Source organism: Fusarium phalaenopsidis (assembly GCF_050370095.1).
Source record: "Fusarium phalaenopsidis strain FUZ10S chromosome Unknown contig_32286, whole genome shotgun sequence".
Taxonomy (NCBI): domain Eukaryota; kingdom Fungi; phylum Ascomycota; class Sordariomycetes; order Hypocreales; family Nectriaceae; genus Fusarium; species Fusarium phalaenopsidis.
In genome coordinates, this window is record NW_028145413.1 from 718,245 (window position 1) to 741,406 (window position 23,162).

The 23,162-nt window shown below is 53.8% G+C and overlaps 7 protein-coding genes and 2 non-coding genes across 9 annotated transcripts; 6 read left to right on the forward strand and 3 right to left on the reverse strand.

The window, feature by feature from the left end:
• Positions 1 to 526: 526 nt before the first annotated feature.
• LRP88_02519 (transcription factor domain-containing protein) lies at positions 527 to 3,025 on the forward strand (the record flags this gene model as incomplete). Its single annotated transcript, XM_083239167.1, has 8 exons — positions 527 to 534; positions 583 to 668; positions 961 to 1,523; positions 1,577 to 1,701; positions 1,750 to 1,898; positions 1,948 to 2,126; positions 2,229 to 2,322; positions 2,400 to 3,025. The coding sequence occupies 8 exons, from the start codon at positions 527 to 529 to the stop codon at positions 3,023 to 3,025; spliced, it is 1,830 nt and encodes a 609-aa protein (XP_083104297.1).
• A 5,740-nt stretch (positions 3,026 to 8,765) lies between these two features.
• LRP88_02520 (uncharacterized protein) lies at positions 8,766 to 8,978 on the forward strand (the record flags this gene model as incomplete). Its single annotated transcript, XM_083239168.1, has 1 exon — positions 8,766 to 8,978. One exon carries the CDS (start codon positions 8,766 to 8,768, stop codon positions 8,976 to 8,978), a length of 213 nt encoding a protein of 70 aa, XP_083104298.1.
• Positions 8,979 to 9,026: 48 nt separating this feature from the next.
• On the forward strand, positions 9,027 to 10,563 carry LRP88_02521 (general substrate transporter; the record flags this gene model as incomplete). Its single annotated transcript, XM_083239169.1, has 3 exons — positions 9,027 to 10,262; positions 10,316 to 10,414; positions 10,465 to 10,563. 3 exons carry the CDS (start codon positions 9,027 to 9,029, stop codon positions 10,561 to 10,563), a joined length of 1,434 nt encoding a protein of 477 aa, XP_083104299.1.
• Positions 10,564 to 12,221: 1,658 nt separating this feature from the next.
• Positions 12,222 to 13,646, forward strand: LRP88_02522 (glycoside hydrolase superfamily; the record flags this gene model as incomplete). The annotated part of the gene is made up of 1 exon (XM_083239170.1): positions 12,222 to 13,646. The coding sequence occupies one exon, from the start codon at positions 12,222 to 12,224 to the stop codon at positions 13,644 to 13,646; it is 1,425 nt and encodes a 474-aa protein (XP_083104300.1).
• A 344-nt stretch (positions 13,647 to 13,990) lies between these two features.
• On the reverse strand, positions 13,991 to 14,080 carry LRP88_02523. The gene has a single exon. It is a non-coding gene; the product is annotated as a tRNA-Pro (tRNA).
• A 1,170-nt stretch (positions 14,081 to 15,250) lies between these two features.
• On the forward strand, positions 15,251 to 15,885 carry LRP88_02524 (tubby C-terminal-like domain-containing protein; the record flags this gene model as incomplete). Its single annotated transcript, XM_083239171.1, has 2 exons — positions 15,251 to 15,569; positions 15,617 to 15,885. 2 exons carry the CDS (start codon positions 15,251 to 15,253, stop codon positions 15,883 to 15,885), a joined length of 588 nt encoding a protein of 195 aa, XP_083104301.1.
• Positions 15,886 to 17,800: 1,915 nt separating this feature from the next.
• LRP88_02525 (WW domain-containing protein) lies at positions 17,801 to 18,976 on the reverse strand (the record flags this gene model as incomplete). The annotated part of the gene is made up of 2 exons (XM_083239172.1): positions 17,801 to 18,804; positions 18,859 to 18,976. The coding sequence occupies 2 exons, from the start codon at positions 18,974 to 18,976 to the stop codon at positions 17,801 to 17,803; spliced, it is 1,122 nt and encodes a 373-aa protein (XP_083104302.1).
• A 1,999-nt stretch (positions 18,977 to 20,975) lies between these two features.
• LRP88_02526 (caspase domain-containing protein) lies at positions 20,976 to 22,320 on the forward strand (the record flags this gene model as incomplete). Its single annotated transcript, XM_083239173.1, has 4 exons — positions 20,976 to 21,534; positions 21,584 to 22,022; positions 22,073 to 22,242; positions 22,295 to 22,320. The coding sequence occupies 4 exons, from the start codon at positions 20,976 to 20,978 to the stop codon at positions 22,318 to 22,320; spliced, it is 1,194 nt and encodes a 397-aa protein (XP_083104303.1).
• A 338-nt stretch (positions 22,321 to 22,658) lies between these two features.
• On the reverse strand, positions 22,659 to 22,741 carry LRP88_02527. The gene has a single exon. It is a non-coding gene; the product is annotated as a tRNA-Lys (tRNA).
• Positions 22,742 to 23,162: the final 421 nt, after the last annotated feature.

The following is a 23,162-nucleotide window of genomic DNA, read 5'->3' on the forward strand; positions in this document are numbered from 1 at the left end:
TTCAAAGAAGGAAATCCCAAGTGAACGGAGATGGTGTATCTCTAGCGGCACGTGATCGGCCTGAAAAAATGGAGCAGGGCTGGCGACGTCGGAACTTGTCCCGAGGGCGCGACAACCCATCATCACTCGAAATCCCCGCGTCCCCTTCGGAGCATCTGCCCATCAGTTCCTCACCTTCGGCGAAGCATTCCAGAAGGGTTTGATCTAGGTCTTCTTCTCTCTTATCGGTCTCTTTTTGTTGTTGTCTCCCCTCTCTAGGTCAAATGCCTGCAGTCTCCGAAGACATGGCTCGGAGGCGTCCGGCTTCCAACAGCAAAGATGCCCGAAAGGCACCATTGGCGTACGAGAGCCCGCTTCTCCACATTTTTTCATGCAGTTCGTTGAGGAGAGGCTAATGAAACGTGCTTACAGATGCCTCACCTGTCGCAAGAAGAAGGTTCGGTGCTCGGGGACGACGCCTTGTCAGTACTGCACCAAGAGAGGGCTGGACTGTAGGGTTCCTGAGCATGGACACAAGCGCATGTATATGGCCAAGTATGAACTGTTGTGTTGATGTTGATCATTACTAATCGGGTTTGACAGTCGCATTGAGGAACTTGAGAGCAAGTTAGCAAGATATGAAAAGGAGGGTAATACGATACCAACCGGACTACCTGCGAGCATTTCCCGTATGTTTCATTAAGCCGTTCATTGAAAACCCTCTAACAGTTATAGAAACCCCGGCTCCAACCCACAACGGACTCAATGGAGAAACAAATGGGCACTCACAGACGTCTCACTCCTCCCCACACACAGATCAGCACAGAACATCAAGGTCTCCGAGCTTCATTCGCCCGTCCAGCTTCTCAGCGCCTTTGACTCAACCTAGCTACCCGGTCAAAGAGGCCACCCACACATCTCCAGCTTCAAGTGAGTCAACTTGTCCACAACATGATGACCAAATCGCTTATACAAAAACAGCCATTCTTGCCGGGTCCTCTCTGAGCTCAAGTCACACCTTTGGTTCCAGAGTACAGGATCTACTTGGGTCATCTCGTCCCGAGTATGAGCAAATCACAAACAAGCCCTGGGTGAGCCCAGAGGCAAACCAACTTCACGAAGTAGCCAGGAACAGCGCCCCATGGCGAACTTCAAATACCGAGTTTCCCAAGCTGCCGTCGAGGCAAGAGGCAGAGCGGCTACTGGAAAAGGCCTTATTCTACATCGGCCAGTCACAGCATCACATTGACGCCCGCGAGTTCTCAGACCGCCTGTGGGTATTTTACGAGAACAAAGACGATCCTGCGCAGCGTGAGTCGCCGTGGGTTCTGGAGATGATTCTGATGATCGCCATCGGAACACTATTTGACGCGAATCCCGAGGGCAATGACGAGTTTTCAGGGGTTCAGCTGTTCGAATATGCGCACAAGAACGTGCCGACGCTGACAGAGATGCGTGCCTTTGGAAAGCTCGGGGTAGAGATCTTTGCACTATTTGCGATTTACCTTGTGAATATGAATCGCAAGGAAGAGGCTTACCTCTATGTGAGTACCCCGGTTCATTCTTGTCTACAGAACTGAGAACTGACCCGTCCTAGATCAGCACTGCTATGCGACTAGCTATTGCGCAAAAGTATCATAGAGTCTGCGGAACCAGACACTTAATGCAGTCAGAAAAGGTCCATCTGAATCGTCTCTGGTGGACTATTTACATGCACGAGAGGTATGAATATTGATGAGAGTGAAGAGTCCCGGCTAACAAATGATTCAGACGTCTGGCTGCAGCAACAGGAAACCCTCCCAGCATAGCTGATGAAGCCATCAACATCTCACTACCAAGCGATTCCCCTGGATTTCCTCCTGCTGGACCTATGTGCACAAACATTAGGATCGCCAGAGCCACAGGGCGTATCCTGGCTGGTAAATAATACCTTTCCCAATATGTCCAACTGTATCTAACATTGTTCAGTGCTCTATAATCCAGAAGACGAATCAGAGAATACCTTTATCCCTCACGTTCAGGAGATCGTCAAGTCTCTATACGGGATATCACAAGAGATTCCCTCAGACTCGGTTACCGATGTCTACAACCTAGGCCGCGACCAGTGTCTGCGGACAACTGCATCGCTACATCTGATGCTCTTCCAGGTATGTAGAACCAAATGGTTAGAAAGCTACTTTCTAACAGGTTAAGGCAACAATTCTCACAATCCGGCCAATCATGCTTCATGCCGCAAAGCTCATCCTCAGTGGCCAGGGGCCAACTGGAGAGCAACTGCAAGCCTCGCCACTTGGAAGGCTATCAAGGACATGCGTGGAAGCTGCAAGGCGGCAACTGAAAGTCGTCGGTACACTAAGGAAGCGAAACATGATCGGTGAGTGTCACGACCTCTTACAAAGTTTATGTGCTAACAATTTCAGCAATCTTTGGTTTTTATGACTTTGAGGCCTCGTTCTCTGCTGCCTTCGTCATGATTCTGGCCGCTATTCTGGACTCTGTTTGCGACGAGAGCTCAAAGATCAACCCCAAGCCGGGACTGACCGAGGCATTGGGCGAGTTGCAGTATCTTGCCGACCATGGCAATACATATGCTCGTGAGAGACTACAGGAGGTGAAGAAGCTATGGAAGGTGATGGCTCAAAAGATTGAGTCACTCCAAGTGGTCAACGTCTCTCCTCAGGCACACACAGGCGATGTCAACGGCGATGCTCACCACGACACTCAGACCAATGGTATCGGGGTCAACGGCACAGAACTCGTCAACATGGGCAACGCCGGTGTTGACCTAGTTCCCGGACAGGGACAGACCTCTCCAGAGGACTTTATGCTCCTCGACACTGATCTCTGGGACAACTTCAACAATCTCTGGGTTCCCATGCCCGAGGGCGCGGGAGACAACCAGCAGCAAGACATGATGATGGCGGACATTCCGCCAGACGACTTTTACAAGTACTGCTACTCGATGTATAATAATCCGGATTGGGACCTCACGGGAGAGGATGTTGGGGACTTTGCTGAGCTTGGGAGGCATATTCAGGATTCTTGAGGATTTTTTTGGGGGGAATAAAAGTTTAGGGCGAAAAGGCTATCTCTCCAGGTGGCAGGCGTATTTAACAAGAATTGGAGTACTAACTCCAAGTTACCGAATTCAACATATTCGGACCTTTTCAACAACAGCTTCGTCTGCGAAATAGCCAGGGAATGACATCTCATGGCCTACCTCGTCCCTCGTCCCCTTTGAGCCGATTCCTACTGCTGCTGCCCAAACCTTTCCAACCCGTTCAAATAAACCGTCGCCTCTTTCGGCGGGCTGCAGGATGAGATAATTTGCCTCCTGGGTTTGCCCGTCTTCGATAGTCTTTCCCATCTCCACAGCTAGCACTTGAAAATCCGGAGTCTTCATCGTCCAGTCTTCCACGTCGGGTTGGAACTGGAACTTGTATGGACTTGAGGAACGACACTCCCCGTTTGTGAACTGGATTCTCGGAAACCCTTGACCACGTCCTCCACGAGGAAATATCTTTACCCGGGCTACATAGCCCTCCAAGGTTAGTATTCCGTGATCAAGGCGACCGAGGAATGTAGGTCCATCAGGTTTGCAGTCAATGTCAACGACCTTGGCTGTAAAAGTCGTCCTGTGGACACGGTCCCACGGGCCGGCGATGGGCCCCGAGACAGAACCCCACGACCACGTCGGCACACTCTTTAGCGTCTCTGGCCTCTCCCTCTCGTCGCCAAATGTCTGCCAGCAAAGGTCAGAGACGAGGGAGTCCTCCCACAGACCAGCCAGATAGCGCCCTTTTCTCTCTTTGCTGAGCTGCGACGCGATGCCAGCCATGACTGGGAGTCGGTCTTGGATGTATGTAAGGTCCAGGGACGTGATGCTCCTAAGATTCTGATACCATAATTTGAGCACGACCATTGGATCTCCTAGATCCAGGCCAGGTTTCGAAACACTGAGGAGCTGGGTCGTCCTCTCGCGAACGGTCGGTCTTGCAGGTGTTCCTCCACATTGGCACGTTGTCAGAGACTGACACTCCCACACGAGCTCCCTCGGACCAAAGTGGAGGAATCTCCGGGAGAGGACATGTTCCTGGTGTACCCATCCTCGGGTCATGAGCGGAAACTCGTACGTGCCTCCGTTAAAGGTCTCATCGCGGCTAGATTCGTAGGGATGCCTCATATGAGTCCTCACAACGAGATGGTACGGTCGTCCTTGCTTGTCGACCCCTTTTATATCAAGAGGTTCATCTCGTGCAGGTCGAGGAGGATAGAAGCCTACCGTACCATCTGGTGATGCAGTGGCTGCCAACGTAACATCAGCATTGGCGTAGTATTCTGCCATCTTGACGGCCTCTCTCTCCCAGTCTGGCGTGTCATCTTGGATAATACACAAAGAATCGATCCAGATGAATTCAAGACCAAGGCGAAATGAAAATTCGATAGCGTCCTTAAAGGTAGTCGATAGCTCAGCCCAGGGAATTTCTCCCTGATGGCGGTTAATATTGTTCTTGGTCGTTCTGATTATCTGGTGTTTACCCCAGCAATGACTGAGGCAAGCATAAGATCCTCGTTCGCCGGGCGATGACTCGTAAAGGCGAGCTCTGCATGATGCTGTCCCTGGGTCTTGGCTAATCTGGACAACTCTTCTCGGCAGCAGGCTCTCTTTAGACCTTCTGCAGCCCGTATGCATCTTGTCGCTGTCGTCGATCCACTTCCTGGCTTGATTTGCAAGCTCCTGGGGCTTAGAAGGAATCGCCAGACCTTCTTCAAACACTGGCCAGGAACAAGGCTTTCCTAGGTTGGGAGATAGTTGGTGAGCCGAAATTGAGGAAAGCGGTTGAGCAGTCCCGTACCTTTGGCAGTGTATATGTGAAGCTCACGATCCCGGAACGTTTGCCCCACCAACTCCTCCGGCAGATCCTCCTCAATGACATCCTCCTCAACAGAGACGGTTATGCTGAATGTCTCGCTAGGATTCTGTAGATGACGACCGTTAAATCGAGAGAAGGACAGGGCGAAATAAAATGTCGCCAAGAGAATCTCTGGAAAGCAATGCTTGACAGCTCTAAGGATGATGCCGCAGGTAGAACATGCCGGCGCGGAGTGGCATAGTTCATCAAGGGTGCAGCGTGTTCTTGAGGGAGGTTGAAGTAGGCTCTCGTCAAAGTCGAGGCATATCTTGCAGGGTGGTGAGAGCATTGTGTCTTAGCCCTGGCGTTGTGGTAATGGATTGGTTGAAGTGTCAACACAGTTGAGTATTCACTTCGCAGTGAAGAACCTTGGCGGGACAGTAATGTCCAAGGTCCTTCCAGCGTCTTATTTGCTGGAGATATGAAGATTGATTTTGCGCCAACTGAATAGAGATGAGGCGCAGTTGGGCTGAATGCGCTTATGCATAAATACCTCACAGGAAAATGCCCTTCCGCGAGGCTTTGAGAAGCACAGCCTCTCTGGGGCTCTCCTTTTTCCTTTCTCGCATGTCAGCTCAGAGGGCCAACAAATTCGCCATCTTGACACTTGCTTCAACAGGGCCAGATTAGCTCCACCTTTGATGTGGAATACGTCGCCCACCAGGTGGTTGTAAGTCTGGCCAGCCCAGAAGGATGCTTTCCCGATCCCTCCCTGATCTCGTCGAGGACTCCAAAATCGAGGCCGACTTCTTGGACTCGTGCACTCGCCATGTAGTTTACGAATCTGGGGAGACTCCAAGTTCGCGGCCCTTGCACAAAGAGGAGCGATGGCAGAGGCAGTCAATACTGGGGCGGGGTGGCTACGGAATGGTCCATCTCGAGAGATGCATCACAGGCAATGACAACAGAGTCAGGGCTGTCAAAGAAATCATCAAAGATATCATAGTGAGGCTGGAAAACGACTGGATCAGCGAGCTCGAGGCAGTCTTTAAGTTTTCACATCCCAAGGTCAGTTGGGGTTTGGCTGATAGGTATACCTGCGTTTGGATGCTAACTAGGATTAGTACCGCCATTGCTTTGTGCGCTCGGAGGCTTGGTATGAACTAAACGGCCGCATCTTCATGGCCATGGAGTTTATGCCCCTGGGAGATCCGCAAACTAACTTGCAGGATAAACCTCTATCGGAGTTCGAAGGGAGACAGATCATAGAACAGGTCTTGGAGGCTGTCGGATTCATGCACAACAGCGGATTTCTTCATCAAGATCTGAAGCCATCGGTATGCCTATCCGGTGAAAATTTCGCCACATTTCTGACTGGTTTTTAGAACATCATGGTTGTGTCCAGGGCTCCGACCTGGTATGTCAGGGTCGCCGACTTTGGGATCAGCAGGAGGTTGAGGGACTCGGACACATCTGCTTTCATCCCTCGCGGAACCCTGGGCTACACGGCTCCAGAAGTCTTTAGCATAATCCCAGATCAGCGGTGCTCTGTATCAGCAGATATGTGGTCACTGGGTTGTGTCGTGTACAAGATACTCACAGGGACGCTCCCCTTTCCCCAGATCATTGATCTGGCTACGTACTGCCACGGTCTTTCTAAGTTTCCGAGGGATCCCTTGCACTCATGCAAAGTCTCGGACTACGGGCAAGACTTTATCATAAAACTCATACAGGCGCGAAGTCAAGATCGTCTGACGGCCACCTCGGCGGCACGACATCCGTGGATCACCACTTCACTTGACCCTTCGGCACCCAGGCCCAGATCAAGGCGAGCTATCTTCCCACACATATAAAAAAAAAGGTTGAATTCAGGCTAACAAGACAGCTATAGCTTCGTCGTGAATAGTAGCCAAACCCAAACGACAACTATTCCATGGCTTCGGCGGCTTGGACAACCGGTACGCCAGGGGCCTGGACAACCCATACGACGGCGGCCAAGTTTACAGGTCGATCTCGCCGGCCTAGGTTCGCCTCTGCCTTTTTAAGGGGGCCTGAAAGTGTCTTTCCCTCGTCCTTCTACGATCATAATCCATTTCTCCCAACGGATAGCGGGACTGGCCCAGGGACTAGGACGCGTTCGCAACAACCGGGAAGGGGAAGGGGGGGGGGCGATGATACTGGGCGGCGCAAAGAGGGAGAAGAAGGCTCGTGGAGCGTCTGAAGCCCAGCCCTTGGAAGGTGAAAAAAAAACGCGGGAAGAGAGTCAAAAGAGACAAAGTAATGATGGTTGCAGATGAAGAAAAGACCAAGATCTAAAAGACTTGTCTGCAAGACGAAGATCAGACCGTTCGCCTTAGGCGACTACCGTCAACGGATGTAAACGCCATGAACCGTCGGTAGTCTCACCCGCGACCCGACCAGCGCTTGCAATCAGGCAAAATGCAACAAGAAAGCCATCATCCCAGCCTGTCGGGTCCTCAAGAGCGCCCTCTCTCGAACCACATCCTCGAGCCATGGTCCGATGTGGCCCTCCCGGGTGATCCAGTGCCTCGGGACGAGAGCAGCCGAAGCAGCATCTGATATGCCGACTTCTAACCCCCAATCTTGGCGCCTCATAGGCTGGGGAATATGAGCCTGAGGATTAGCCTAAATGCGCTGGGAGATAAACTTGAGGATACAAGTCAGATGCGGAGGTGGTGTGGAGGAGATGTAACCTTGCTCTATGGGAGACAACTTGGATGGTCGAGCTGTCGATGAGGCTCTCTGGCCGACTTTGATGGCTTCAACCCGACGGCCCGTTTGACAATATCGTCCATTTGATGGATCTTTCAATTGGTGTATTGAAGTTCTGGTCATATGAGCTTTGGCTGTGGCAAAAGTAAGCAGTAGCTAAGCACTGTTGAGAGGGAGAACACCTTAGTGATGACTGACATATCAGAGAGGGACAGTCTAGCGGACCCGACATTCACACAAGCGAGGGGGGGAAGCGATCCAGTATCTGACAAGCCCTTGAGAGAGCGCTGAATATAGCCCAAGAGTGTACGACAGCTTGGAGAGAGCAATGGGGCTCCTCACATGCAGCTTAAGGTTCTAACCACGGTCAAGGTCGCGTGCAGCGCTTAGAGAAGCACTTAACCCATTCCCAGGATATAATACCGGCAGAATAGACAAAAAGATGGGATGAGATTCACCCGTGATCAAGCAATACGGGTGCCAACAGAGACAAAAGTTCTTCACATGCATGACCCCAAGCATCACCTTAGCCTACTCAGCCGGAGTTGACTGCCGACGAACCTAGCCCCAGAGACCAACAAAAGCTTGCCTGATCCTCCCGTCAATCCCCCAGAAAAGCCAGCTGCAGGACTAAGAGAAAGCGGAGTCTACACCGAGGGAGACCAGCATCACCCGCAAGGATCAAACCACCATCCCCCAGACCTACCCCAGATTCTCCACCTACTGAACTAGGCAGTTGAATCCTTTTACCCCAAAACTCTAGAGATTTGAGGGGGAGGACGCTCGCTGTGAGTGGTCAGACGTTTTCTTGATCTTAGGCGGTCCACTCGCAGTCGATGAGACCAGGCCATCTTGAACATCACCCCCGCAAGATCTTCCACCAATGGCGCGGGGTGGTGGTGAGATGGCCTCGAACACTAACTTGAACCTGGGGGAGGAACGATTTAACGGCCCGTCGATCCTATTGCGGATATAGGCTCAATTCGATATGCCGGGCGTCGAGTGGAGAGGATCATGTTTGCCGCGAGGTTGCAGAGTCGAGGTAGCATGAGGAGAAGGATCCTAGCTTGAGGCAAGCTCAAGGGTGACATTATAACTACCCGCGGCCCCAGTCTGGGGAAACTCAATTGATACAGCCCTATCCTCTCCAGCTCTCATCCATTGAGATCCAACTGTTCATCTCACTGGGAAGGCTTGAACATGGCGACCGAAAAGCAAGGTGGAGCTCCAGAGCTCCAGATCGAGACCACTGACAATGGCCTCGACCACCTCAAGGACGTCGACCTGCACGACAAGGCGCTCAATACCGAGGCCCACCAGGCCACGGCCCAGGAGCACAGCTTTGGCGTCTTTCAGGCTCTCAAGACGTACAAGCGGGCTGCCTTTTGGTCCATCCGTAAGTTTACCTACTAAAAGAGGGCGCTTGTGCTGACAGACCAAGTCATCTCGACCACCGTCATCATGGAGGGTTACGACGTTACCCTCCTGAGCTCGTTCTACGGTTACCCGAGTTTCCGCAAGAAGTACGGTGCCTGGCTGGATGAGGACAACGGATACCAGATCTCGGCAAACTGGCAGCAGAAGTTCAACTGTCTCGGCGCCTTTGCCAACATCATCGGCGCCTTGCTGAACGGATGGGCGACTGCCAAATGGGGCCACCGCAAGGTTCTCATGGCGAGCCTGTTTTGGTTGACTGCCTTCATCTTTGTCGTCTTCTTTGCGCCTAATATTGAGGTTCTCCTCGTAGGTCAGTTCCTTTGCAACATCCCCTGGGGCGTGTTTGCCACCACTGGCCCTGCGTATGCTGCTGAGGTGACCCCTCTGGCCATCCGTGGTTATCTCACTGCCTATGTCAACCTGTGCTGGTGCATCGGCCAGTTCATCTCAGCCGGCGTCCTCAAGGGCCTCGTCAACAACCCTACCGAGTGGAGTTACAGAGTCCCCTTTGCCATCCAGTGGGTGTGGCCCGTCCCCCTCTTCATCGCCGCCTGGATGGCCCCCGAGTCTCCCTGGTATCTCGTCCGGACGAACCAGCTCGACGAGGCCAAGCGATCTCTCGAGCGTCTTTCCGAGCCGGAGCACGACATCAACATTGATGCCACCGTTGCTATGATGGTACACACCAACAAGCTCGAGATCGAGGAGCGGGCTGGCGTCACGTACTGGGACTGCTTCCGCGGGAGCAACATTCGACGTACCGAGATCGCATGCATGGGTTTCCTCTCCCAGATCACTAACGGCGGCGCTCTCTGCTACAGTGGATCTTTCTTCTTCCAGCAGACCGGTATTGGTGCTGATGCTTCGTATGGTATCGCCCTCGGTGGCACTGGTATCGCCTTTGTCGGAACCATCATCTCTTGGTTCTACATCTCCAAATGGGGACGCCGCACCATCTGGCTCGCCGGCTTCTCCTCCCTGGTCGTCATCCTCTGGGTCATCGGATTCCTAGCCCTCGCCAAGCAGACCACGGCTCTCGCCTGGGCGCAGTCCCTGCTCTGCATCGTCTGGCTCGCAGCCTACTCCATGTCGGTCGGCCCCATCATCTACACCTTGGTCGCAGAGATTGGCTCAACCCGCCTGCGAACCCAGACCGTCGTCCTAGCCCGATCAACCTACTACGTCGGCAACATTGTCTGCGGAGGACTCCTCCAGCCGCAGCTGCTCTCCCCCGGAGCGTGGAATGCAAAGGGAAAGACTGTGAGTACCCATCTTGACCACATTCGCCACAGCATCCGCTAACACCAGCACAGGCTTTCTTCTGGGCCGGACTCGCTACTCTTACTCTGGTTTGGGGCTACTTCCGCATGTTTGAGACCAAGGGCCGAACCTTTGGTGAGATGGACTACATGGTGAGTGATATGCCCAAGTCAAGAAGGATCTCCGCTAACAACCTTAATAGTTCCAGAAGGGCGTCCCGGCTCGCAAGTCTGCCAATTACAAGATTAACGAGGATGAAGTGTTCCTCGCTGAAGCTCAGGCCAGCAGGGAGCAGAAGTAAATGCGTGACGGTGGTTGGGATGAATGACAAGGAGTAGGTTGGTCTAGTTTAAGCGTGGAAACGGAATCCGTGCAAATACCAATTTGTTTTATCCATCAGCCTCGAATTCAAGAAAGAGTTTCTGTTGCAATGCTTCTTGTAAAGACTGGACCTTGCATGGCTGAGACTGTCGGCCGACGGAGGTGAACAGGCATGTTTTGGTCGGTGAGACATGGTCGGGAGCGCTTGAGGCGGGAACCTCCTGACAAGCATTCAACGGTGAGCTGAGGGTCAGATAGGGGCAGCTCGAGTGGAACAGGCGAAGGAGTCGAGTATGTTGCCCAATGTTTGATGCTTCATCTCGAGTCGCGGGAAGAGAATCGTCTCAATATCTTCAACTCAGACAGGATTAAACTCGGTCACCCAACATTCGTCCCGTCTCGACTCTGCCCGTTCCAGACACGCCGAAGCTCGCAAGCTCAAGAACGGATCGATCGGCTTCCAAGCCAAGCGTGCCGCTCTCCACTCCAAGGGGGAGCTTAGCCCACTTAGACCACACACACCATTCAGCCACTCGTCAACCGTCGTTTCTTGTTCCCGGGGAATCTTCTCGTATCACTCGTTGACGTCAAGGAAGTTTCTGGGCATCCCTTTCCACAAGAGAGTAGCGAAGTGAATCCAGGAGGATTGCGAAATTGGTACCTGCATCTGCCTGGCCTCTGATTGAACCACTCAGGAGGTTGCATCGAATGTTTCGCGGTTTCGCCTGCATGCCCAGTCTAAACATGAAGATTGGCCATGGAATTGGAACCCAGCTGCAGAAGACATCCCAGATCCCAGCTTATAAATGCACTAGAGATTGGGTACACGAATAGACTTTGCTTATGTTTTCTTTGTGGGTGACTTGTTCCTTGCATAAAGATCCACCCGTGAATGAGCTTGGTCCTCCCTGATCCTCGTTAAAGCCCAGTTGCCGAGTTTTGGACGTGGCTTGACAACACATGGCATCGAGACGTGGCAGATCCTCAGCGAGTTCTTGAGGGAAGCATGCATCGAGCGCGTTTTATCGACATTAACCAGAATAAACAAGAAACTGTACTGCACCGTATCATAACCATTCCTCACCGCGATCATGATTGTTTATCGTCGATCACACGCAAATTACCGTCCCGTCTATGGCTTGGGTGGCGCTGGATACGAGACAGGAGATGCTGGGGTTAGCCGCCAATGAGCACTGACCTCAGCTGCTATTCTTAGTGGACTAAGCGCCGGGGCCAATCATTCCATCGCTGTGGAGCCGCGTCGTCAGCTCTTTCCCCTGAAAAACCGGGAACTTAGTGCATGCACGTGACGGCGCCAGGGCCCGCTCCCCCTAATTTCATGGCGTTCCTGAATGACCCAAAACAAGAAGCTCGTCCATTCTTTCAATCACGAAAAAGACCTTTCTTTCATCCATCATTCCCTTTTTTCTTGTCTGTCCTTTCTCTTTTGGGATCGACATTCTCTGTATTCCTCGTCACTCTCTTTTCGCCTCAGGGCTTTTTTGAATATTATTTCCCACATATCCCACGCTCTTTTTAGTACGTGATCGATCAGGCGTGGCGTGACCTTGTTAGGTTTCACAGGAAAAGTAACGAAAAACAACACTCTCTTGTCGAACCGAATAGACTTTAGCCATCATGAAGGTTTCCGCTACCATCGCTGCCGGCGCCCTCGCCGTTGGCGCCTCGGCCAAGAACTACCTTGGTTTCAACTCCGGTGCCACCCTCGCCGACCGATCCGCAAAGTTCAAGGCCGACTTCAAGGCCGAGTTCGAGACTGCTCAGGGCCTCAAGGGCGCCCCCGGTGACTTCAGCGCCGTCCGACTCTACACCAACATCCAGGCTTACTCTCAGGATGACCCCATCGAGGCTTTCGAGGCTGCCATCGAGACTGACACCTCCATCCTCCTCGGTGTCTGGACCTCCGGAACCGATAACATTGACAAGGAGATCAGCGCCCTGAAGAAGGCCGTTGCCAAGTACGGCTCTGACCTTACCGACCTCATCATCGGTGTCTCCATCGGTAGCGAGGATCTCTACCGAAACTCGGTCACTGGTGTCAAGAACAAGGGTGGTGTCGGTGTCGACCCCGATGTCCTCGTCGACTTCATCGATGACTTCCGCACCGCCTTCAAGGGCACCCCCATCGCCAAGGTTCCCCTCGGCCACGTCGACACCTGGGACGTCTGGGGCAATGTCACTAACAAGCCCGTCCTCGACGCCATCGACTTCATCGGTGTCGATGAGTACCCCTACTACGAGAACGACAAGGGCAACAGCATCGAGAACGCTGGCAAGCTCTTCGACAAGGCTTACGAGGCCACCATTGCTGCCGCTGGCGGCAAGCCCGTCTGGGTCACTGAGACTGGTTGGCCCGTGACTGGTCCCGACTGGGATGAGGCTGTCCCCAGCGTCAAGAACGCCCAGAAGTACTGGCGCGATGTTGGCTGCCGCCGCCTCTTCAACCAGACCCCCACCTTCTGGTACACTCTCCGTGACTCCAACCCCGACAACAAGATGAAGTTCGCCATCACCAAGGACCTGTCCACCAACCCTCTCTTCGACCTGTCTTGCGAGGGCTACGAGGAGGAGGAGACCTCGACCACCACCAAGGCCTCCACCAAGACCCGCACTGGCGGTTCTTCCAAGGCTACCGACACTGAGGATGCCGAGGCTACCGAGTCCACCAGCGCTGCCCACAACAACTCCACTGCCACCGCTACTGGCACTGGCTCTGGCCACGACTCTACCAAGACTGCCACTGGAACTGGTGTCTACTCTACTCCCACCGCTGGCTCCGGCTCCGGCTCCGGCTCCGGTTCTGGTTCCGACTCTGAGTCTGGCTCCGGTTCTGGCTCTGGTTCCTCCGGCTCTGGCTCTTCTGAGTCTGGCTCTTCCGGCTCTGGCTCTGGCTCTGGCTCCGGTTCTGGTTCCGAGTCTGGCTCCGGCTCTGAGTCTGGCTCTGCTCCCGCCGAGACCCCCAGCGCCGTCGTCAACGGTGCTTCTACCCTCAAGGTTTCGGCGGCTGGCCTCGCCATCGTTGCCGCTTTCTTTGCTCTGTAAATTACCCAAATGGATCGTGGGTTGACTTGACGCCCATTAGCGTGTCTTGTGTATTATCTCGCGCCCGAGATCTGTTTTTGTATTCGTGCATAGACCAAGGATAGACTTAAGAAGGTTGCCGTTATTTGACTTTAATGACATGTTTTTTTTGTGAAGTGGGTTCCATGTTTTGATATGTGCCTTGTTCTCTTGTTCCTTTTGCTCTCGTTATTCTATATACTTCCAACGCTGCAGTTCATGACCGGACACATACTAAAGTTGAGGAAAGCAAAAAGAAATGCTGTCATTCAGCAACACCAGGTCAAAACATCACCACCAGCCACTGGCAAAAAGTGCAAAAGAAAGGGTCTGGCCGGGGATTGAACCCGGGACCTCTCGCAAGCTTGCTTTCGGGTTTGCCCTAAGCGAGAATCATACCACTAGACCACCAGACCAATCACGTGATTGTTTGATGAAGGTGGTTGAGCAATCAGAGTACATACGCACTCGGGGGAAGTGAACGGCGATGTAGGGTAGAATCATGACGAGCTAAGATTGACATGACGTAGAGAGGGTCTCGGGACTAGGGGATCATTATCCTTTTTCGGGTTCCAAGGCATTCTTTCGCGTTTATTCTGGTCTGATAATGAGGCAAATCGGAGGCCGCCAGTTGCCTTAGACGATCTCCTTGCCCTCCAAGCTGTCAGTGACGAAAGGTTGTTTAAACGTCGTGTCAGTCTCAAACTTTAGATCTACCCACTGCATGGAGCTACCTGGTCAACTTCTAAGCGCTAGCAATACTAATAGCCCGACAGGGCAGCTCTCGAGTCCATTCATCATAAGCTCAACAGTCCCTCTCGAAACCAATGTTACCTCACAAGTCACATCGGAGAGCTCAGTACTCCGTACAGGACCGACCACCTCTCAGCCGCCAGTAGCCACAATCACGTTGTGTTCGACGGCACCAAAGTTCCCTGCAGATCTCCATCCAGCACACAAAATATGTCTTGTTAGGCAGCTAGCGTGTATCACACACAGCCCCCCATCCCCTCCCAATGTGGTGGACAATGCGAAACATCACTTCCGGCGGAGCTATTTTTCTCGGAGCTGAGCTACCGAGCCAAGACTCGTTCGACAGGAGGGAAGCAGAAAAGTACCGGCAGGACGGATGGGCGAATGAGCGGCGACAAGCGACGAGCATTGCTGCACGCAAGGCGTTTTTCCCTTTCTCGTCCGACTGAGCTTGCTGAAGCCCATGATCCATCGTTTCTTTCAGCTCCTCCACCGCCCCCTTGCTTCAGAGGTCAAGTGGAATCAGCCTTGCCGGCGCCACACCCTATCCATTCGTGGGTTGCTATATCGGGAACGTTGCTGCGATCAGCCCTACGGTTAGCAGCAGCAGCTCCTGGCCAGTAGAAGCTGCCCATGGCTGATCGCAGCGCGCGTCCCAGCGGGGAGGGAGGATAGGCGTTTTCCATGTGACTGACTTTTGGTTGTCCGCAAGGGTCTCTCTGCCACCTTTAAAAGGGCCCAAGGGTCCGGTCCAACAGCTTGCGACGTCATCCTCTTTATATTCCTCTCCATCGAGTCCTATCCATAGTCAGCACATCAAACACAAACCCACAATGTCCGTCCAGCTCCAGCCCGCGCCCCGCCAGGTCGGCGTCTTCCCCAACCTCATCGCCCGACAGACCGAGACGCTGGTGCTCAAGGAAAAGGTGCTCTCCCTGACGGGCGACAGCTTCGACATCAAGCTCGCCAATGGCCAGCCCATCCTCAAGGTCGAGGGAAAGATGCTGAGCATCTCGGGACGCAAGTCGGTCTACGACATGCAGGGCAATCACCTCTTTGACATTGTCAAGAAGCTGCTCAACATCCACACTACGTTCCACGTCGAGAGTCCGCAGGGGCAGGTCCTCATGGAGGTCAAGAGTAGCTTCAAGCGTAAGCTCCCTTTTGTTGCGCAATGTGTCTCGTACTGACAGCTCCAGTGCTCGGATCCAAGGCCACAGCTACCTTCACCTCGACCGACGGCAAGCAAGACGTCCTCGAGATGAAGGGCGGCTGGCTCGATTACGCAGCCGACATCATGGACAAGACGACAGGCACAGCCGTCGCCCGCATCGACCGTAAGCTCCTCAGCGGAAAGGACATCTTCTTCGGCCAGCAGACGTACGCCCTCGTCGTGGCGCCCAACGTCGACATGGCCCTCATGGCTGCGTTGTGTATCTGCATGGACGAGAAGAACAACGAAAAGTAAAACGACGGAACGATGAGCGGAGGAGGAGGATTTATTGATACCCAGCGGAAGTGAAGTCGCTGTCGGCTTGTGTGTGTGTTTGTCCTGGAAGGTTCTTGAGTATCAGCATTGTTTCTATCGTGACGAGTGTTTCTGGGAACTGGCAGAGAGAAATAGCCAGAATGAAGAAAACGGCCTACTTGAGTAGCAAACAACCAAGAAATAGACCTGTGTCATCAGTTTTCCCATTACGATGGGGAATGTCATCACATGGGGAGAGCCATTGCTAGAGCACACGTCGAGGGAAGCGTCTTCATAGACAACAACAGCAATAACGACAACAAAGTCAAGTTTGAAAGAATTAAGTCCCATCTTACCGCTCCGTATCTACTTGCCAATCTCCTCCTCGACTAGACTGCACCCCTTGATGCGTCAACACCACCACCACACGCGGAAGCATATCCACGCGCGCCAAGCATATTACCGGTACGCCCCTTTTACAAGGTCCCCCTACACTTCCAAGAAAAAAACAAATAAGCAAGAGATGAAAAACAAGCTTCTTTGTCAAGCTTCTTGTCAAGCTTTTTCCCTCCCTTGTTAAAGGTGCCTGTTTCTCGCTGACCGTTGCTTAAAAAAAAGCTTGATCGGATCAAGCATCATGGAGGTGTGATTATTGCCGCATTCTCGGCAAGAAGTTGCCGTGTAGATATCTCGGCATGAGGCTAGTAAAAACGGTCGATCCCAGTGTAAATGGCGGTGTCTCTTTTAATCTCGATTCAGAACTCCTTGTTATTATAGAGATCGAGTCCGTCTCTTGACTCGGTTGTGGAGATATGCGGGCTGTCAAGAACACAGCCTCAATGACCACCCAGGGTTCGTGTGGGAACCAGAGGGATAGGAGGGAAAAAAAGGGGGGGATCCGCGCCCGCTAGAGGGCTCGTAGGGCTTAGGTTTGTGAAACCGTTATGTATTGTAGATGGAAAGTTGAATACTTATCTTGATGCTCAAGTGTACCTATCTAGGTACTGTGTAAGGCCATCATCACCACCTCAAGCACAAGAGAATGGGCATCAACATCAATGCCCCATCCCCCTACCAAAAAGGGCGCGTAGCAATCTCAGTTTCAAACGGTCCACGGAGACAATACGGAGCAAGTATTAAGGTACTCCCAGTCGCCAAGAACCAACCGCCGATTATCGACATACAAGAGCGGGGAGAGAAGGAGGCTGTGCAAAGAGTCCCTCACCACGTTCGTGTAATGCCAAGCAAGCATGGACACCGGACAACTCACATGAGTGACTTTTTCCTTTCCTGCCTCAATTTTTGTTTATTTTCTCTGGTGACTTTTACCTCATAAAGCTGCGCTGTCATGCTACTATTCCTTACTGCCTTGACTCCATCCGGTGAGGCCTCCAACTTCAAACCCGAAGACTCGGGCTCTCGGCCGGAGCAGAGGCCGGATATTTCAAGACCGGGGTTGGAGGCAAAGAGGGTCCAATAGTTCTTGGCTCCGTGCCGATAAGCGAAAACAATGGCTACTAGTATCCTTTTATGCACCCCCGGCGCGTCTGGGACATGGTCTGACGCCTGGCCTGGCTATGCATGCGCTGCAGCACTCGCGGCGGCACATGAGATGCAGCGCACGCCAGGCCAGGCCAGGCCTTCGACATCAACGACATGTGGATGCTCAGTCATTCATTCACTCGCAAAACAGTGGCAGTGCTAATTGCCAAGAGGCTCTCGCCAAGATGTAGCATCATCACGAAATGAATGCATGCATTCTTGTTCCTTCTGCTTGTACAATGTACAAAGGTATCAACAAGTGGAGTCCAAATTCAATAGGTAACCTGCTTCCCTGCCTACACGGCTTCAACCCATCCCGATTGGATATTGACCTGAAATGCGTCGTCGTTAATCATGGCTCATTTTGCACCCCTTAGTCCTCATACACCTCCTCGTACGCCTCCTCATACGCCTCACGGGCCTCCTCAAGCTCCTCTTGGTCACTACTGCTGGCGTCTGAGTCGTTAGCAGCCGCAAGAGCCTCCTCGTACTCCTCACGAGCTTCCTGAACATCCTCGCGATCACTCGATGAGACAGAGTCTCCATCGGCATCAGTGGGGGGAAGGACGGCAGGGGGTCCGTCCTGGGCATAGGGGTCGTTGTAGTCGGCGGGAGGTGCCTCACGGTACTCATGGTACTCGTGGTACTCGGTGTGTGTGACGGGGGCCGGAGCGGGAGCGGGAGCATTCTCATGGTCGCTGTCGCTGTCGTCAAGGGCATTAGCAATGAGGGCACCGCCTACAGCACCGACGGCGAGACCACCGGCGGCACCGAGGAGCATGCCGGAGCTGCCGCTCTTCTTCTTCTCGCCGCCGCGCTCGCCTTCGTTTCCGTAAGGGTTGTGGCCGCCGTCCTGGGGAGGATAGCCACCGGGAGCACCGTAGCCTGGGGCGCCGTAAGGAGCAGGAGAGCCGTATCCGGGGGCACCTCCGTAGCCGCCGGGAGGAGGGGGAGAGCCATAACCGGCAGGGGGAGGAGGAGACCCATAGCCACCGTAGCCAGGAGAGGGCGATCCGTAACCGCCGGGAGGAGGAGGAGAGCCGTAGCCAGGAGCGCCACCATAGCCAGGAGCGCCGCCATAGCCAGGAGCACCTCCGTAACCACCACCATGGCCACCAAAGTCGCGAGATCCATCAGAGGGAGGGGGACCGGGAGGAGGGGCGTGCTGGCCGGGAGCCTCCCACTGGGTGCGACCAGTAGCTACCTCAACATAGTACCAGCGCTGGTGCTGCTGGTCGAACTGGGCAGTCCAGCCCTCAGGCAGAGGAGGCTTGTCGGAAGGAGGCTGGTACGCAGGCTGGGGAGGAGCAGCGTAGTACTGAGCGGGAGGAGGACCTCCCTGGCCGCCCTCACCGTGGTAGCCGTAGGCGCGAGTACCTGGGGGAGGAGAAGTTAGCTAGAGCGGCTGGAAGCGATCAACTCGACACTTACCCTCGGCGGGAGGGGGAGGAGGAGCCTGCGACTGAGATTCGTCCTTCTTCTCGTCCTTGTCCTTATCACCGATTCCGAAGTTCTCGAGCTCCTTGGTAAGCTTCTTGAAGAAAGACATGGTTGAGAGTGACCTCAGAGAGGTAGGAGGTGATGCCGAAAGGCTTGGTTGAGGGATGTGCAGGAGGGAAGATGCGGAAGAAGAGGAAGAGAAGAGAGAATGGAGATGAGAGGGAAAAATAAACAGAGGAGAGGCGGAGGGATTTATGTTTATATGGCGAAAGGCCTGAGGTGCAAGGCGCGAGGAGTGAACAGCTGGTTGTCACTGGCAGGCACTGGCCGTTGGTGAATACAGGCAGGCGCATGCAATACAGGGAAGGAAAGATGGACCCGTTCAGTTATCGTCAGTCGTGACGACTTGGCACTGCCGAAACGGTGCAAGGATGGGATGGGGATGGTGGGGTGAAGCGAGTTGTGTCACTGTTTGAGAGAGTCACTCGAATCGATGCATGTCACTGCTTCTTTTGCTTTCCACTCCATCCGTGAATCAACACTGGTGCTGTCGTATCTTGAGCTGTCCCCGTTTAAACCGACCCCTCTACAGGGCAGTCAAACACCGTCTGGAAAACGGTCGGCCGGAAGCTTTGGCCAGTCAATGCCCCCTGCGGCCCGTTCCGGCGGGGCAGCATCTTCTGCCCCTCCATGAAATGAGTTTTAGAGCTTGAGCTTGAGGAGCTCTTTGTCCTTGCAAACATGCTTCTTTTTAAGGGTCTAAAGAGGCGTCATCAGTAAACTCTGAACTGAATTCTGACAGGAACAAGTCCTCACTGGCCCAAACGCTCTCTAGTTTTCAGAAGCGAAGTGTGGATATCGCACCGGCGCGGTACTTGGACGCATGTACACCAAGAAAACCAAACCGCATCTCCACTGGTATATGGTACATGGCTTCCAGTCATCTCCATTGGGCTATGCCTCATCTGGGCCTGACTTGTCTGACCTGACCATGGGCTCTGGACGGACGCTCATGACAAGCGTTGCTCGGCTTTCCCCTCGAAGCGCTCAAATCCCCACTCAAAGCTCATCGGACGTGGTCCAGGAAAGGGGGCGGCATGTCTATTGCTGTGTTGATACATGTGGCGGAGCCTGAGCGCACGTCGCCATAATGTCCGACCATGCCGCCTCGCGGAATCAAGGAGAGGCAAAAAAACGTGTCTGTAAACACACGGTCATTCAGCATCGTCAACCAGCTGGTCCCAGCGTGACGCCCCGAGGTAAGCGGGAGGCCGCCAGTGAAGCCTCATCTCATCTCCAAGAGAGGTTGGGGATGGAGAATCCTGTCGCGGGGCTCCGGAGGGCGCCCACCCGTTCCTCCATCTCGTCTCAGACGTCCCAGTTTCGGTCCCTTGTGATGATGAATCCGTGTCAATCACGTTTCTGATACACACTCCAGCAGTTTTTCCCGTGCTGCGACGCCAGCATCAGACATGGACTGCGGTGAGGGGGAGGGGCTCTGCTGCAGCGCCAAGGCCTGCCAAGGGACAGCCAAGACCTTGGCGCTGATGTCCACAGGACCACAACAGTCCGGCGCCATCAGGGCATCCAGCGGCAGCAGTGAGCACCTCAGCGGCCTCCAGCTGGACTCCAGGGGTTTCCCAGGGACTGGAGGGAAGGTCGGATGGAGTGAGAGCACCAAGGGTCGAAGTGAGGGCCCCGCGTCGACCGGGATCCGAAGGGACCCCTCCCCTCCATCAGCACCTCCAGTCACCATCACTATCCACCACCACGGCCACCACCACCAGCTCATAGCCCGCCCCGCCTCGCAATTAGCGCCCGCTGTCGCTCCGGAGCACCAAGAGCTTCCGCGTGCGTCGTGAGACTGAATTGAGGCTGCGTCCTGTCGCGTCGGTCGAGCCAGTCAGCTCCAGACCAATCTTTGCCCTTCCAGCTCGTCCGGCCTGCCGCCGACCCCATATTGTTGCGTCTCGAGTTTCCCATCTTTCCATCAGGTTCCCTCCTGCATCTTCCTCCTGATCCCGGACAACTCTCCTCTTCCTCCACCTCGAGTCGCTACACGCGCCAAGGATCAACACCACAATCTACCTCGCACATAACCTGCCGACATGTCCTACTACCCGGGTCAAGGCTATCACGGAGGTGGCGGCGGCGGCTACGGCTATGCTCCTCCTCCGGGGCCTCCTCCTCCCCAACACCCTCCTCAGGGTTACGGTGGCCAGCCCGGATACCAGCGCTACCCTCCTCCACGATACCCTCCACCTCCCGGCCTCGACGCGTACGGATACCCGCTCTCGCGGGGTCACGGCTACGCCGCCCATGCCCGCTCCGGTCCACCTCCTCCTTCGGCGCCTCAGCAATTCGGCCATGGAGCTCCCGAAGGCTATACTTTCCAGTACTCCAACTGTACCGGTCGGCGCAAGGCCCTGCTCATCGGCATCAACTACTTTGGCCAGGAGGGCGAGCTTCGCGGCTGCATCAACGATGTTCACAACGTCTCGAGCTTCCTTGTTGAGCGCTATGGGTATAAGCGCGAGGATATGGTCATCTTGACTGACGACCAGTCCAACCCGACAATGCAGCCTACAAGAGCCAACATCATTCGCGCCATGGGTTGGCTTGTGTCTAATGCCCAGCCCAACGACGCTCTTTTCCTCCACTACTCTGGTAAGTCACACCCTTTTGCGACATAATGCGCTAGATCTAACTTTGTCAGGCCACGGCGGACAGGTCGAAGACGAGGACGGCGATGAGGATGACGGATACGACGAGTGCATCTACCCAGTCGACCACCAACAGGCCGGCCACATTGTCGATGACGAGATTCACCACTACGTCGTGAAGCCTCTGGGACAGGGCGTCCGTCTCACTGCCATCTTCGACTCGTGCCACTCGGCCACCGTCATGGATCTTCCTTACGTCTACTCCACCAAGGGTGTCTTGAAGGAGCCCAACCTGGCCAAGGAAGCTGCCTCGGGTCTGTTTGACGCCTTCACCGCGTACTCTAGAGGAGACTTGGCTGGCGCTGCGGGCTCCGTTTTCAGCTTGGCCAAGTCTGCCTTTACAGGCGACGACGCATACGAGAAGACCAAGCAGACGCGAACTTCGCCTGCCGACGTCATCATGTGGTCGGGAAGCAAGGATGACCAGACATCGTGAGTGTGACCAAAGGGATTCGCGAACTTTTGCTAATATGGACTCACAGGGCTGATGCTACCATCAACTCTCAGGCCACTGGCGCCATGTCGTGGGCTTTCATCTCGGCGATCAAGGCGAACCCCAAGCAGAGCTACGTTGAGCTCCTCAACAGTGTCCGCGATATCCTCGAGACCAAGTATACCCAGAAGCCTCAGCTGTCGAGCAGTCACCCCATTGGTGAGTGCGCCCATACTTTTGAAGCAGTCCGAATACTGACTGGTGACCTCAGATACCGACCTGTTGTTTGTGATGTAACGTGGTGAAACGGAACTTGAGGGAAGGTTGACACGACACTCTGGGTGTATCTGAGCAAGCGAGAGAGCAACTCTGTGATGACTATCATGACCCTTTGATGAGACGAATCCTCGAAACGATTCTTGATTGAGAAATGACCGACATCACTGGTGACTGGCGTCATGCGTTTATTAGCGCAGGGCTTGACTGAGCTGGAACAATGTTGTGCGGTTGGGGACAAAAGAGGCCCCTCTAGCAGCTACCGAAAACATCACCAGCTTCCCTGCGAAGGTGAAGAGCTGGGGGAAAAAAAATAGCCACGATTGGCAAAAAAAGAATCTCAATCATTTTATAGGAATAGCCCGATGCGGGGGTCGAACCCGCAACCTTGAGATTGTGTACTCGTAAGAGTCTCACGCTCTACCGATTGAGCTAACCGGGCAGAAACCGGATTTGTTGAGTTGGGGGTCTCCCAGTTTGTAATATGGAACCCAGCAAGTGCGGCCATGATCTAGAGTTCAAGTAGAGTCTCTTCTACTCGAGTTGCCAACGTTTTCCCTATCCATGTTTGCGCATACGATGACAACAGGATCCTGTGTTGACAGACTGGCTTTGGGTATTTTACGATACCACGAAGTGTGTCTGCAAAGTTTGTGTGCAATTGACTGGCAGTCGAGACTATGTTCTTGAGAACCTAAGACCGGGGCAGACAAGCAGAGACTCATCTCAGTACGGCAGGGTAGAATTTAGAGGTCAATTTGGTTGTCTTCGTTTCAAGCCGTAAAATTAATTTCGACGCCATGACTATAAGCAAGCATGGTAAAGAGTTAACATGTTGCACATCGCCAATGCCGAAAACTGCT